Source organism: Pelodiscus sinensis, chromosome 11, assembly GCF_049634645.1.
Source record: "Pelodiscus sinensis isolate JC-2024 chromosome 11, ASM4963464v1, whole genome shotgun sequence".
NCBI lineage: Eukaryota > Metazoa > Chordata > Testudines > Trionychidae > Pelodiscus > Pelodiscus sinensis.
This window is the reverse complement of record NC_134721.1, coordinates 703,571-716,632: the sequence shown is the minus strand read 5'-3', so window position 1 is coordinate 716,632 and position 13,062 is coordinate 703,571. Positions and strand designations below refer to the sequence as shown.

General features: G+C 40.1%; 1 protein-coding gene across 9 annotated transcripts in view; it reads left to right on the top strand.

Moving 5' to 3' along the window:
* CFAP20DC (CFAP20 domain containing) overlaps positions 1 to 13,062 on the top strand; it is a 219,110-nt gene that overhangs the window by 157,602 nt on the left and 48,446 nt on the right. For 8 of the 9 annotated variants that reach the window (XM_025186465.2, XM_075938433.1, XM_075938430.1 and 5 more), the window contains one exon: positions 8,215 to 8,418. In XM_025186465.2, the coding sequence (XP_025042250.1) occupies positions 8,215 to 8,418 (204 nt within the window). Of the gene's footprint in view, positions 1 to 8,214; positions 8,419 to 13,062 lie in introns of those variants that run through there. The other variant, XM_075938434.1, reaches the window with a different exon arrangement.

The following is a 13,062-nucleotide window of genomic DNA, read 5'->3' as shown; positions in this document are numbered from 1 at the left end:
AATAGTTCCTGAGTCAGTTCTGACCCTGAAGGACTTCACTACGTCCTCCCAGTGTGACCACAAACCACTGATAGCTATCCTTTAAGTACAGACTTTTAGCTATTTGTTTATCCACCTTATGGTAATTTCATTAGTAATTTCATTGCTTATGAGCATGTCACATGGGACTACATTAACAGTCTTAACTAAATCAGCATTTATCATGTCTACTGTTTCTCCTTATCTTCTAAGCCAGTAACTCAGTTAGTGAAGGAAATAAGGTTGGTTTGGCATGATTTGAGATGAGAGATTATTTGAAATTGACTTTTCTGTACATTATTTTAAAGTCAGAACACATACAATCCTAGGGTTAGGAATGTTTTTACATTGTTTGCACCAAAAACCTGGTCTCCCATTGAGTTTCAAGAAAACATACTGGAAGTAAAACATAATTAAATATAACCAGACAGTCCCATTATATTATTATTGTCATTGGTAACTGGTCTTTTTACATTCCATGTTGAATCATGTTTCAGTGTTTTGAGAATCCAAAGTAGCTTTGACACAGGAATATTCATGTCAAAATGAGAGTTATAGAAGCAGTCTCTTATGTTCATGACATACAGAGCACTGGTAAAAATGCTTACGCAGCTCTTAATAAAATTGATTTGCTGCTAACTCCTTAGTAAATTTTAAGGACTTGGTTTCTTGCAATGTTTTATTCATGTTTTAATAGAGTTCTTTATTATTAAGTTCAAATATTTTTAATTAAGAAAGAAGTACAACCCTCTGGGTAATATTGAAACCATGTAGATAGCTGGTAATTAAACTTTTCCGCACGTATAACTGCTTTCAAACAATACTGAATAAATCACATGAACTTAGTACAATGCAAATGTCATTACATACATCTTTAAACTGAATGCTGCCTTTAAATAACAGGTTTTGTCAATCCAGCAAAAGTTTAGAAGCTTAATAAATGGTTTTTTTCTCATAAGGAGAGGATATACAGAACTATAGATAAACTTTTCATTGCTATAAAATATAAAGTGAACTTAATCTCTCTGAAAATCAACTAAGACTTGATGAATCCTATTAAGCAGTATGTGGTAAGCATGAGAAGTAGCAAAACACTTTCCCCAAAAATTTGTTTTTAATAATAACAAAGAGGTTATTTTAGGAAAGGATATAAAGGAGTGAGGAAGAGAATCGGCCAATCCTCTCCTCTCTGATCATGCTATTTGCCTGAAATGTATGTATTTTACTGGGGAGGGAAACAAATTGCCAACACCCTGATATTTTCAGATAAGTGCAAAAAGATTCAAAAAACAAAATTGTGCTGTGTTTTGAATTCTGAAAAGATTTTAGTGTAAGCTCTTTCTGCATAGATTTGAGAGGAGGGGAAGATTACAGGACATGAGGCAGTTTGAATGATAGTGAACATTTTACTGTTTGTACTTTGAAAGAGCCTGTAGATGTTTCATGAGTTCATGCTCTCTGAATAAATCCATGGCAGCCAGTTTGAACAGAAGAGGATTGACAAACATGGTGGAAATGACCCTATAAAAATGACCAAGTCAGTTATATAAAACAGAAAGTTCATCGGTGAGAAAATCAACACCTTCAGCAAGATTAATAACATAGATATTTACAGTAGCTAAAGTTCACATGGAAGACTGACACAAAAAATGAAAAAGCACATTTTGCACACTAGTGTTTTGATGTTGGTTATTAAAGGAACTTCAGGTCATTGCATATGTGTTATATTCAGTAAGAGGCTAGAGAATCTGGCTTGTGCTACTAGAGGATTAAACTGTGCTGATAGTTATCACAGACCCTGGAGCTCACAAGGCAATGTTAAAATGTTCAGCACAAGTGTCACCCAAAAATCACAGCAGTGGATGCCTTTAATAGATTAGAAAGATTATTGTGTGCAAACAATTCTGAATTAAAATATGTCCAGATAAAAGCTAGTTCATGAAGGTGAGTAGAGAGCCGGCCCCAGACCAGATAGCACTCTAGGTGCCCCCCTTTTCCCATCCATTCGTTAAACTTTTGGATACCTTATTTTATTGCATTTGTATTTCATGACTTTGCACAGTGTACATGCATGATTTATCCCTGTCATACAAGATTATAAATTGTATCATTTGTAAATCTGTATTTATATCTCTCTGACTGACTGGTGATGCCCCGACACTTATAAAACATTGAGGGAATGGCTAACAACACACTAAGAGGTTCAAGGAAAATGTGCTTAGAAAGTTCTTAGAAAGCCTGGAAGGTTCCAGGAGATTCTACAAAGGTCCGCGATGTTGTAGACATTAGGTTAGAGAAAAATGAGTCTACATACAGAATATCTGAAACACGTTACTTCAAACAGTCTGTTTTCCTTTTGTCACTAACAACAAAGATAGTGGTTCAGCCTGGCACCCCCCAGACTGGCACCACAGGTAGTGGTGGCCTGCCCCTAAATCTGGCCCTGGGTGAGTATCCTTTCCTCAGGTACGGGACCTTATCCAGTTCATGAGACAAGGACAGGGAGAATTGGTCCAACTTCTATGCAATAGTATGAAACCAAAGTAATCTCCCCAATCAGGACAAAGATAGCTACTTATTTCCTAAAAGTCACAGCTTAGCTGTAAATGTTTTTAAGGCCTCTCAATATTCTGAACATAGAGAACGTTGTTTAAGTCCCATTGCTTCTCCATATTGGCCTTAACAAGGGAACTCTTGTAGATCACATTTAGTCTCAAGTGATGAGAGTAATCTTTCAGGTTCACATCCCTGACTCCAGGGTTCCACAGATTCTGCAATGATCAGAAACCCGTGGACCTTGGAAGAAGAATACCTGGCTGACTGTGTCAGAAAATCGTGTCCCCGTGTTTAAGACGATTTTATAGGAAAATCTTAAGCCAAAGACGTGTTCTCTCCAGAGGAAAAGGGCATAGAGCTCGAGATGTGTGATACAACCGGAGAATTTTTAGCAGTAAGGCTTTGGAATGAGATGTCATCCCTCCAGTGCCCTTCTATTAGAGACCCTGCATTACGGTAATATCTTGACCACCTCAAATCACTGCAGATTGAACCTTGGCTTGCTGGCTGTCAGATTGCAGGCACATTTCCCCCCTTTCAAAAACTGTCTAAATTGCTTCTGCTAGTTTGATGTGAGTCTCTGTTGGAGAGAGTCCAAAGCACTTTTGGACAGTGATGAAAGAGGCTTGGACTGAAAAAAAACACTTATACAAAATTTACACTTTTTAAAAATAAGTTAACACAAATATAGCACTACAATTGCCAAAGCCACCCCCAGGGGCTTGACAATGTAAAGGCAGCCTAGAAACAAACACTCGGTAAAAACATTGATACATTGTGTATGCATGAGACAAGTTGAGGTGGTCCAGGACAAGACAGAAGGCTGGAAGGAGTGGTGGGGACGTTAATAAAGAAGGTTGACAAGACTATACAGTAACAGGAGCAAAGGCAAAAGACTCAGAGAAAGCCAAAAGTATGTAATTTCCTGTAAACTTGGGAAAATGGAAAAGGCTTATTTGGTTGCTATTTATGTCACAAAAACTGCAAAATGTGCATGAATGTGCACCTGAAAAATAAAAAATCTGAAAAACTCAAAATCTAAGTATTAAAAATACTTTTGTGGCAGGGATTTTGGCTGTCTGTAGGTGAGCACCACCTAACACTTTGTAGGTGTTACTTGTACATAAATAACATCAACAACAGGCAGACACACACATACCAAAGTTTTGTCACTGACTTACTAGCTGTTTTTCAAATAGTTGAGTGGGCAGTAGGTTTAAATGTTCCAGCTTGCAAAACTTTTTACAAGAATGAACTGCCAGAAAATAATTAGTTGTCACCTCAGAGATATCTTGATATCAGAAATATATTTGTCCTTGTATATTTCAGCTTTTTGGCATTGTGATTTTTTTTTTAAGAGTTGAGTGCATTTTGCCATTCTGTTGGGCATAATTTGGAACACTGTAACTCCATCAATGGGTTGAGAGCACAGTAAGATGTTTAAAAAAAACGGTTATAATATGAAAAGTTCAAGTTAATATGCAACAGTCAGGTTCAAAATAAATTGTAGGTTTGGCTTAATTAGATGAGGTTTTAAAAACTACTAAATGGATTCTCTTTATTTGCTTAGCAAACATAAATTACAAATTATTTTGTTCAGACTTTCCATATTATAATAGTAAAGCAGTGAACACCCTTAAGTTTTTATTTGCCAACAGAGACCATAATTTCCTCATTGTAATTAAAATAAGAAATAACATGATCTTGGACACCATTGAGTTGACTCTTGAATGATGACCACAAAGTATAAAATATGCTATGCACGTGCAATCTTTAAAATTGAACATTCAAGCAATAGCTTTCTAGAAACTGAGTTAAAAGTAAGGTTTGTCTGCTGTGTGATCATTTTGTTAAAAAAAGTTGTCCCTCCTGTCCTTTCCCCAGATTTCCCAGATGGAAAGGGTTCAGAAAAGGGCAACTAAAATGATTAGGGGGTTTGGAAAGGGTCCCATATGAAGAGAGGTTAAAGCGACTGGGACTTTTCAGTTTAGAAAAGAGGAGACTGAGGGGGGATATGATAGAGGTATGTAAAATCATGAGTGGTGTGGAGAGGGCTGATAAAGAAAAGTTATTTATTAGTTCCCTAAATAGAAGAACTAGAGGACACCAAATGAAAGTAATGGGTAGCAGGTTTAAAACTAATAAAAGAAAGTTCTTCTTCACACAGCGTGTAGTCAACCTGCGGAACTCCTTGCCAGAGGAGGCTTTGAAGGCTAGGACTATAATAGATTTTAAAGAGAAGCTAGATAATTTCCTGGAGGTTAGGTCCATAAAAGGCTATTAGCCAGGGGATAAAATGGTGTCCTTGGCCTCTGTCTGTCAGAGGCTGGAGAGGGATGGCAGGAGACAAATCGCTTGATCATTGTCTTCGGCCCACCCTCTCTGGGCCACCTGGTGCTGGCCACTGTCGGCAGACAGGCTACTGGGCTAGATGGACCTTTGGTCTGACCCAGTACTGCCGTTCTTATGTTCTTATTTCCTTTACCCCTATTGTTGTGTAGTGTGTTGCATGCTGTTTCGTTGTGCTACATTATTATTAAATGTACCCAAGGCCATCAACCAGCACTCATTTTAAGAGGAAGTGTTGTGCTTTCCCCATAGTCCTGCAGTATCTGGCTCTGCACTGGACTAACTAATACTGAGGACAAAACACCTGCAGTGCCAGGGGGCAATGATACTGTTGCCATCAACAACCTTGTATTCCATAAAAGATACTCTCTCAGAGGTACAGGTGAGCATCCTGACAGAGGAATGCACCACGTGGAGATCTACATCACTTCCTTGGCGAGTGATGATACTATGCAATCATCAGTAGTGAAAGTGATCCAGTTTACATCTGGCTGCATATGAAAAGTTAAGGAGTAGGAGATTCGTTTTTCCTTTCTTCCTTGCTCCTTTTAAAGAGCGGGGAAGTAGTTGCCAATGTGCAAACCTTTCAAAACTTGTATGTCTCAGGCATCTGCAGAGCCAAATAATTAAATCCATGTAATCTTTTAATGATGTTTACAGGAACTTTTAAAAGCAAATGTAAAGCTTACTGATGGTGCCAGTTTGATGGCAATTGATGGCCTAAATGTGTGTCAGTGCAGCAAACAATACAAGGGTCCAGACAAGTTCCCATGCACTGACACACCAGTGTGCCGCAAATCCAGCTTGATGGAATTGCCCGTCCTGTGAGAAGTTACGTAACCATCACTGAGGAAATTACTAGTAAGATGCCTGCCGTTGTTAAATTTAGGACTGTCAAGCAATTTTAAAAATTAATCATGATTAATCATGCTGTTAAATAACAATAGAATGCCAATTATTTAAATGTTTGGGCTGTTTTCTACATTTTCAAATATATTGATTTCAGTTACAACTCAGAATACAAAGTGCACAGTGCTCCCTTGTACTTTCATCACACATATTTGCACTAGAAAAATAAAAGAAATTGTATTTTTCAAATCACCTGGTACAAGTACTACAGAGTAACCTCTTTATCATGAAAGGTGAGCATACAAATGTAGGGTTATGTACAAAAAAACTGCATTAAAAATAAAACAATGTAAAGTGTTACCGCCTACAAGTGCACTCAGTCCTACTTCTTGTCCACTAATACAAAGTTTACATTTCCAGGAAGTAATGTTTCCTGCTTCTTGTCTCCAATGTCACCTGAAAGTGAAAACAAGTGTTCTGTTGCTGTAGCCAACATCAACAAACATTTACATACCAGATGCGCTAAAAATTCATACTTCCCTTCATGTTTCAAGCGCCATTCGAGAGGACACGCATCCATGTTGCTACGGGTTCTGCTCTATAACAATTCAAAGCAGTGTGGACCAACACGTGTTCTTTTTCTGCCACCAGCAGAAGGTTGAATTTTTGAGGGTTTTTTGTTTGTTTGTTTGGGGGGCGTGATTCAGGTTCTGTAATTTCTGCATCACAGTTGTTACTTTTTAAGGCTTCAGAAATCATGTTCCACAACTTGTCCCTCAGATTTTGGAAAGCGCCTCATATTATTAAACCTTGGGTCAAGTGCTGTAGCTATCTTCAAATAGCTCACAAGGTACCTTCTTTGTTTTTCCTCAAATCTGCAGTGAAAGTGTTCTTAAAATGAGCATGTGCTGGCTCATCATCTCAGACTGCTATCACATGGCAGAATGCTAGTAAAGCACTGAACAGGAGATTGGCAGCTCTCCCCAAAGGAGTTGAGAGAGAGAGATGTAATTATTGCATTATGTTTTTAGCGAGCCATCATTGGCATAGAAGCATGTCCTGTGGAATGATAGCCGAAGTATAAAAGGGCATACAAATACTTAGCATATCTGGCATGTAAAAACCTTGTAATTACTGCTCCCAACGTGCCATGCAAACACCTGTTCTCACTTTTAGGTGACATTGTAAATAAAAAGTGGACAGCATTATCTCCACGAATGTAAGCAAAAGTGTTTCTCTTAGCGACTGGCTGAGCAAGTAGGATTGAGAGGCCTTGTAGAGTGTAAAGTTTTACATTGTTTTGGTTTTGAGTGTAACTATTTACCAATCAACATTTGTATGTTCATGATAGAGATTGCACTACAGTACTTGTATGAGATTGAAAAAATACTATTTCTTTTGTGTATCATTTTACAGTTCAAATATTTAAAATATAAAACAATATAAAGTGAATTCTGTACTCTTTGGATTCTGTGTTGTAATTAAAAATGTAGAAAAACATCCAAAATGTGTAATACATTCCAGTTGGTAATCTATTGTTTAGCAGTGTGATTAGAACTGCGATTAATTGGGATTCATTTTTTGTGTGAATCATGTGAACTAACTGCAATTAATTGGCAGCCCCATTATTTTGGATTCAGTTCTTAGATAAAAATTTTGCAGACACTTTTGAAACTCAAACAGCTCTTTAAAAAATCAAATAAAAACCCACCTGTGAATGAAATTAAAGCTTCAGAAGGTAATGGTAAACTTTCCCTTTCTATCACAGAGATTTGTCCATGGGCCACAGGTCAGCCTCATACATTTAAGGCAGCCACACAATAGCTAGTGAATGTTTGCAGCTCTTAGCAAGTCTATGAACCAACCTCTGTTAAATGGTCAAAAACATGCTACCAATGGGCCAATCCTAGAACACTAGAACTGGAAGGGACCTCAAGAGGTCATCGAGTCCAGTCTATATCTTTCTAGAATTCAAATATGTCATAAAACCTCTGTGCTTGCTATAGTTTGTGACAAATTGCATAATTCTTCATTTTGTGCGGCCTTTATGACAACAAGGTTGAGTCTAAGTTAGGATTGGAATGTGGATATTTAGATACCTTGTTGTTTGGGGGGGTTGGTTTGGTTTGGTTTTTTTGTTTTTGGTCTCAACCTTTTTGGAGGAATAGCAGAGTCACCACAAACTCTTAATTCAATCTGCTTACCCTGGTAGTATTTGTGTTGCTTCCTGTCTATGAATATGTGGAATTTATTTATGCTTTCGCTTCAGCACGGAAGCAGGGGTCTGAACAGTAAACCTGTCTAATAAATATTTTGCTTTTTTCCTTCAAAGTTAGCTGCTTCTTGCTATTTTATGTGTATCCTCATCTGTTCTGTTCATGCTTTCTCTTCCATTATCCTTTCCAGATGATTAAGTGCTGCATGTGCAATTTCATTTCTTAGGAGTACGACTGGAGAAACTACCAGCCAAGCAGACTGAGTGCATCAGAACTGCAGATGTTGGCTAGCATGAAGAGACAACAAAATGAGGAGCTGGAGGAGAACGGGGTCTCACATGGGCTGAGTGCATCTCAGATTGACACCTGCAACGTCAGCGTCAGTACAAGCAGTGATGACACAACAACCTGGAACTCTTGTCTCCCTCCAGTAAGTTTACACTTCTGCTAGGTGCTCTAAAATGTTTAAAAAACTTTTCAGTAAATTTGCGCTAAAGTAGACATTTTAAATTCAGAGTCCCATAGATATCAATACAATGGTGTCTCTCGTGCTCTGGGCCAGGGGTGGGTAATGGGGCCTCTGGGGGCTGGATCCAGCCCGCCAAGCCAGTGGATCCTGCCCACGGCTGCCCTGCCACTCTCTCCGCCCCCAGGCCAATTGAGACCTGGGGCCAGGGGTGTGCACAGTCTCCTCCCCCCTGCCAAGGGTGTGTGGCGGCGGTGGCTAGAGAGAAACTCTGTCTGCTTTAAAAGAACTGGTCGTTCTCTCTAGTCGCCATGCGCCCCTGGCAGGGTGGGGACAGAGGACAAGAGTCTGGGCGATCCCCCACCACCCAGGCCCTGAATGGTCTGGGGGGGGGCATTGTGCGAGGTCTCCTCCCGCTGCAGCGCCTAGAGGAAACCACCAGCACTTTTAAAACAGCTGGCGATTCCCTAGACGCTGGGAGGGGGGCAAAGATTTCACACGCTCCCCCATCCCCAGGCCAATCAGGGTCTGTGGGCAGGGAGCATGAGACGTCTCCTGGCCCCACCCCTTCAGAAATTTGTGAAGTGGCTCCCTCTTAAAAATTATTGTCCACCCCTGCTTAGGCACTTCTGGCACCCATTTAAAAAATCATCAACATGAACCAGCAGCCAGCACCCTCTTCCCCCCAATCAATCCCTCTTTCTCTGGAGCCTAAGAAAAGGAATAGCACTCACAGCAAACCACGGCAGCAAGAACAACTTGCAGGTGTGCAGTGTAGGTTCTTACCTTCACAACTGGTGTCAGAATTCAGATCCAAATATACCAGCCAAGAGCTGGTTTGCATCCTGAACAATGGAAAACAATTATATTTTTCTGATGGCATAATCGACACAGCAGCGAGCCATTTAAAGGACAGGACATCATTTATGTGAAGTCACAGACCAACATCTCAGCAGTTATATAAAGGTATTTATGGAATCTACCATAAAGTTAGACAACTTCTTAGTCCATTTAGCTAAACTCTTCTAGTTTTTATTTCTTAGACTCATAGACTGTATGGCCAGAAGGGATTGTCATAAGAATTTAGTCTGACCTCCTGCACGTTGCAGGCAACAGAACCTCTCCCTCCTCCCACATCATCACTTGCAGTAGACCCCTAACCTCTGGCTGAGTTACTGAAGTCCTCAAATCATGATGTAAAGATTTCAGGTTACAGGGACTCCACCATGTACACTAATTTAAACCTGCTAATGACCCTTGCCCTGTGCTGGAGGGGAAAGCCAAAAACCTCACAATCTCTGCCAGTCTGACCTGGAGGAAAATTCCTTCCTGACCTCAAACCTTGCAGTTGGACCCAGAACATTTCTGCAAGACCCAACAGCTAGACGTGTGGGAAAGAATTTTCCGTGGTAACTCAAAGCCTCCTCAAACAAAAGGCTTGGCATGACAAAAATGATGTGATTGTCCATGTGATAGATTTGATGTTCTTATTAAGGCTACTGTTAACTTGTTAAGTAACTGCTTGCTGATACCAAAACCTCTGAAGCGGATACTGCAAATTTGCAGGGTTCTAGATACAAAATTCATATCCACATCTGTGTCCACAAAAATGAGCCATGGATATTTGCATCCATCCATGGATATAAAGCAGATAGCCACAGATTTGCAGGGCTCTGTGCATGGTCTTTTGCACAAACCCTTGAACATGTTATGAGTGGTACGTGAAATCACAGTATATCACAGAAACTCTTATGATGATGCTAGGGGCAGAGCCAGCCTGGTACCACTACCAAAATTGGAGAAGTGGCCCCATTACAAAAATTATTGCCCGCCCCTGCTTTACACTGTTGTAAAACTTTCCACAGCAGAAGATCCTTTGCAAACTTGGACTGCTAAGCAAGAAGGAAAGTTTCTAGTGATGTCCATCTGGCATTTTTCAGAAACATTACATTCACTTTCTAAATTAAAGCAAAACAAAAACCCTCCCATCACACGCTAACAACGTGAACACCCACCTGCCCAGTTTGCAGAAAGCAGAGCAAATGACTACCCAAAGCTACACAGAAAAGACTCCCAGATTCATAACTTGCATCTTGTACACTGCAGGTGTTAAAATATTATTTTGAATTGAATTTGATCCTAAGTTAGAATCTTTGAAAAAATCTGTTTCTGTCAAAGTGCAATACATTTACTTATAGGTTTAATTTATGTAAATACAGATGGGAAGAAAACATTGAGTAATTACAGTTATAGCTAATTAAAATTTTAAATGACTAATTATATTGAAACACTTTTTAAACTTAAGACATTAGACTGAAATGCACAAAATATTATCAAAGTAGGGGGATCAAAGAACTCTATTTACATTATGCTTTACTAAGTATCAGAAAAGTACATTTTATCGTAAAAGTTTTTTCTTTTAATCACGTGATACATGTAAAACCAAATGTGATGTGTCAAAATAATCTCAGCAATTTCCTGATAATTACTCAAGAGTTAATGACTTTTATATGCTCTTCATTTACCTGAAACCAACTCGTCCAATCCTGCAGACCTACTCATACAAGCAGTTGGACTTGGGGCTCAGAGACACAATCACCTCAATCACGCTTGAGCTACAGTCCTCCTGCTTTTGAACTACCAATTTCTGCATCCACAAGACATTAGATGCATCAGGGCTTACTAAGAAAGCACACGACCTTTCCAGAGTGTCCATGGCTTTAGTCATGAGTTTGCTCAGCTGTGTACAGCTGGAATTCCAGCCTTCTCTTTGAACCTGAGACAAACTGCTCACTCCCAGTATTCGTTTAATAGATCCTCCTTCCAGCCAGCCAGCCTGGATTTTTTCACAGCAAAAGTTGGTAGATTTGTTTTCATTGGAAAGGCTTTGGCCATTGGGTACCAACATTTTTCTCAGCCAGTAAACTGTGTCCTGTGGAGGTGGGGCCATTCAGAGTCAATGACCCAATGAGAGTCAATGGGAGCGATTCCCGTTTACCTTCACTTGGCACCGCTAGTGACTTCTCACGAACTCCACCAAGAAATTCTTTTCCTTGTGCAATATCCTGAAGAGCAACATAATCTTTCAGCACTTTAGATCTGCTTAGAACAGACTTTGGTACAGCAGCTAAAGCAACAAACTCCCTCTGACTCTGCCTCTGGTACCCCAGGAAGATTTTTACGCAGCTGCCTTTCAGGTAAGCCGCTAGGGTCCGAGGTGCTCTCTTTTTTCTTTGCAACTTTCCTGATTGGCAACATGCAGGTGACCAAACAATTTCTTCCTTCTTACAAGTTTCCATGTGTCGGTGGGCAACATGGTTAAATCACCTTCCTGCTTTTCTTCCGCCCTGATTGGATATCAACCTGGTCAGACAAGATTGTCATACCTTTTCCCACAACACGTTAGTAACAGGCAAAATAGAAGCACCGGATTCGCCGGGTCCCCGGGACTTTTTTATGACGTGAACTGGATGCAAGTAGCTACAGTGCCATTCCCCCTAGCAGGTGTAAACTTAGGAGCATTTCCACCATGGGCTTTAGTTATATCCAGAGCCAACTCTGAGACAATTGATAAGTTTTCAGTCTGCAGACCTCTACTGTCTGCTTTACAGAGCAGGAGAAACCTCTCCTTTAGCAGACACTCTTCAACAGATAATCAATGTGAGAAATAATTTCCATGGCCAATGAGTTCTCCCTGTGCTTTATCCAATTCCAGATTCACTTCTGAGCTATTAGGCAGACATTCAGAAACCACATTCACATAAATACCACCTTTCTGCATGGACAAACCGTTATTTCCTTGAGGCAGACATCCAGAGAAATCCTCCACAGGCAAGTCATTGCCCTTCCTAGACACAGACTCAGAATGATTCTCTTTCTGTGACTGATTTATGGTATTAACTTGACTCACAAAGCTTTGAAATCATTCCCTATTAAAAGATCTGAAGAAATTGTATTTTTTGCTCCCACAACCATGTGGCCATCAAATCCTTTCTAGTGAAGGTGGATTTCAGCCAAAGGCACTCTTACAAAATATTCAGATAGGGCCACAACGGTTACACATAATCTCATCCTCCCTGACAAGACTTGTCTTAACCCAAATAATATCTGCTGCAGTGTCCCTCCATGCCATACACCTCATTCCAGTAATTCCTACACTGCTAATAAACTCCGCACTCGTGGGCTCATATTTAACTTCAACATGCATTTTAAGGTCAAGTTCTTCAAGGCAGCACGTAGCTTAAGGCGGCAGTAGGTCTGTTGCTTTGTCTTTGCATTTAGAAAGCCTGGATTCCCATTTACTGCATCTGCTGCTTTACTTCTTACATTTGGACACTTTAGTTTGCTGTGTGCACTTGTACCACCCAAGTAACAGACCACTTGTCCTCCCTTAGACTCTGCGTTTTTCTGGTCCGGGCTTTCATGAATGGTTTTACCAAAGCTGGGGTTGGGTTTCATCTTAACCCCTTCTTTTCTTTAACCTGGGGTGAATAGTGACGACTTCTCCCATGGGGTTTATATTCTTCTCGAATCCTATTTTGGGCATACGCATCAGCAATTTCTGCAACTCATAGAACTGAATCACGTCCCTATCACAGACAGCTGCTC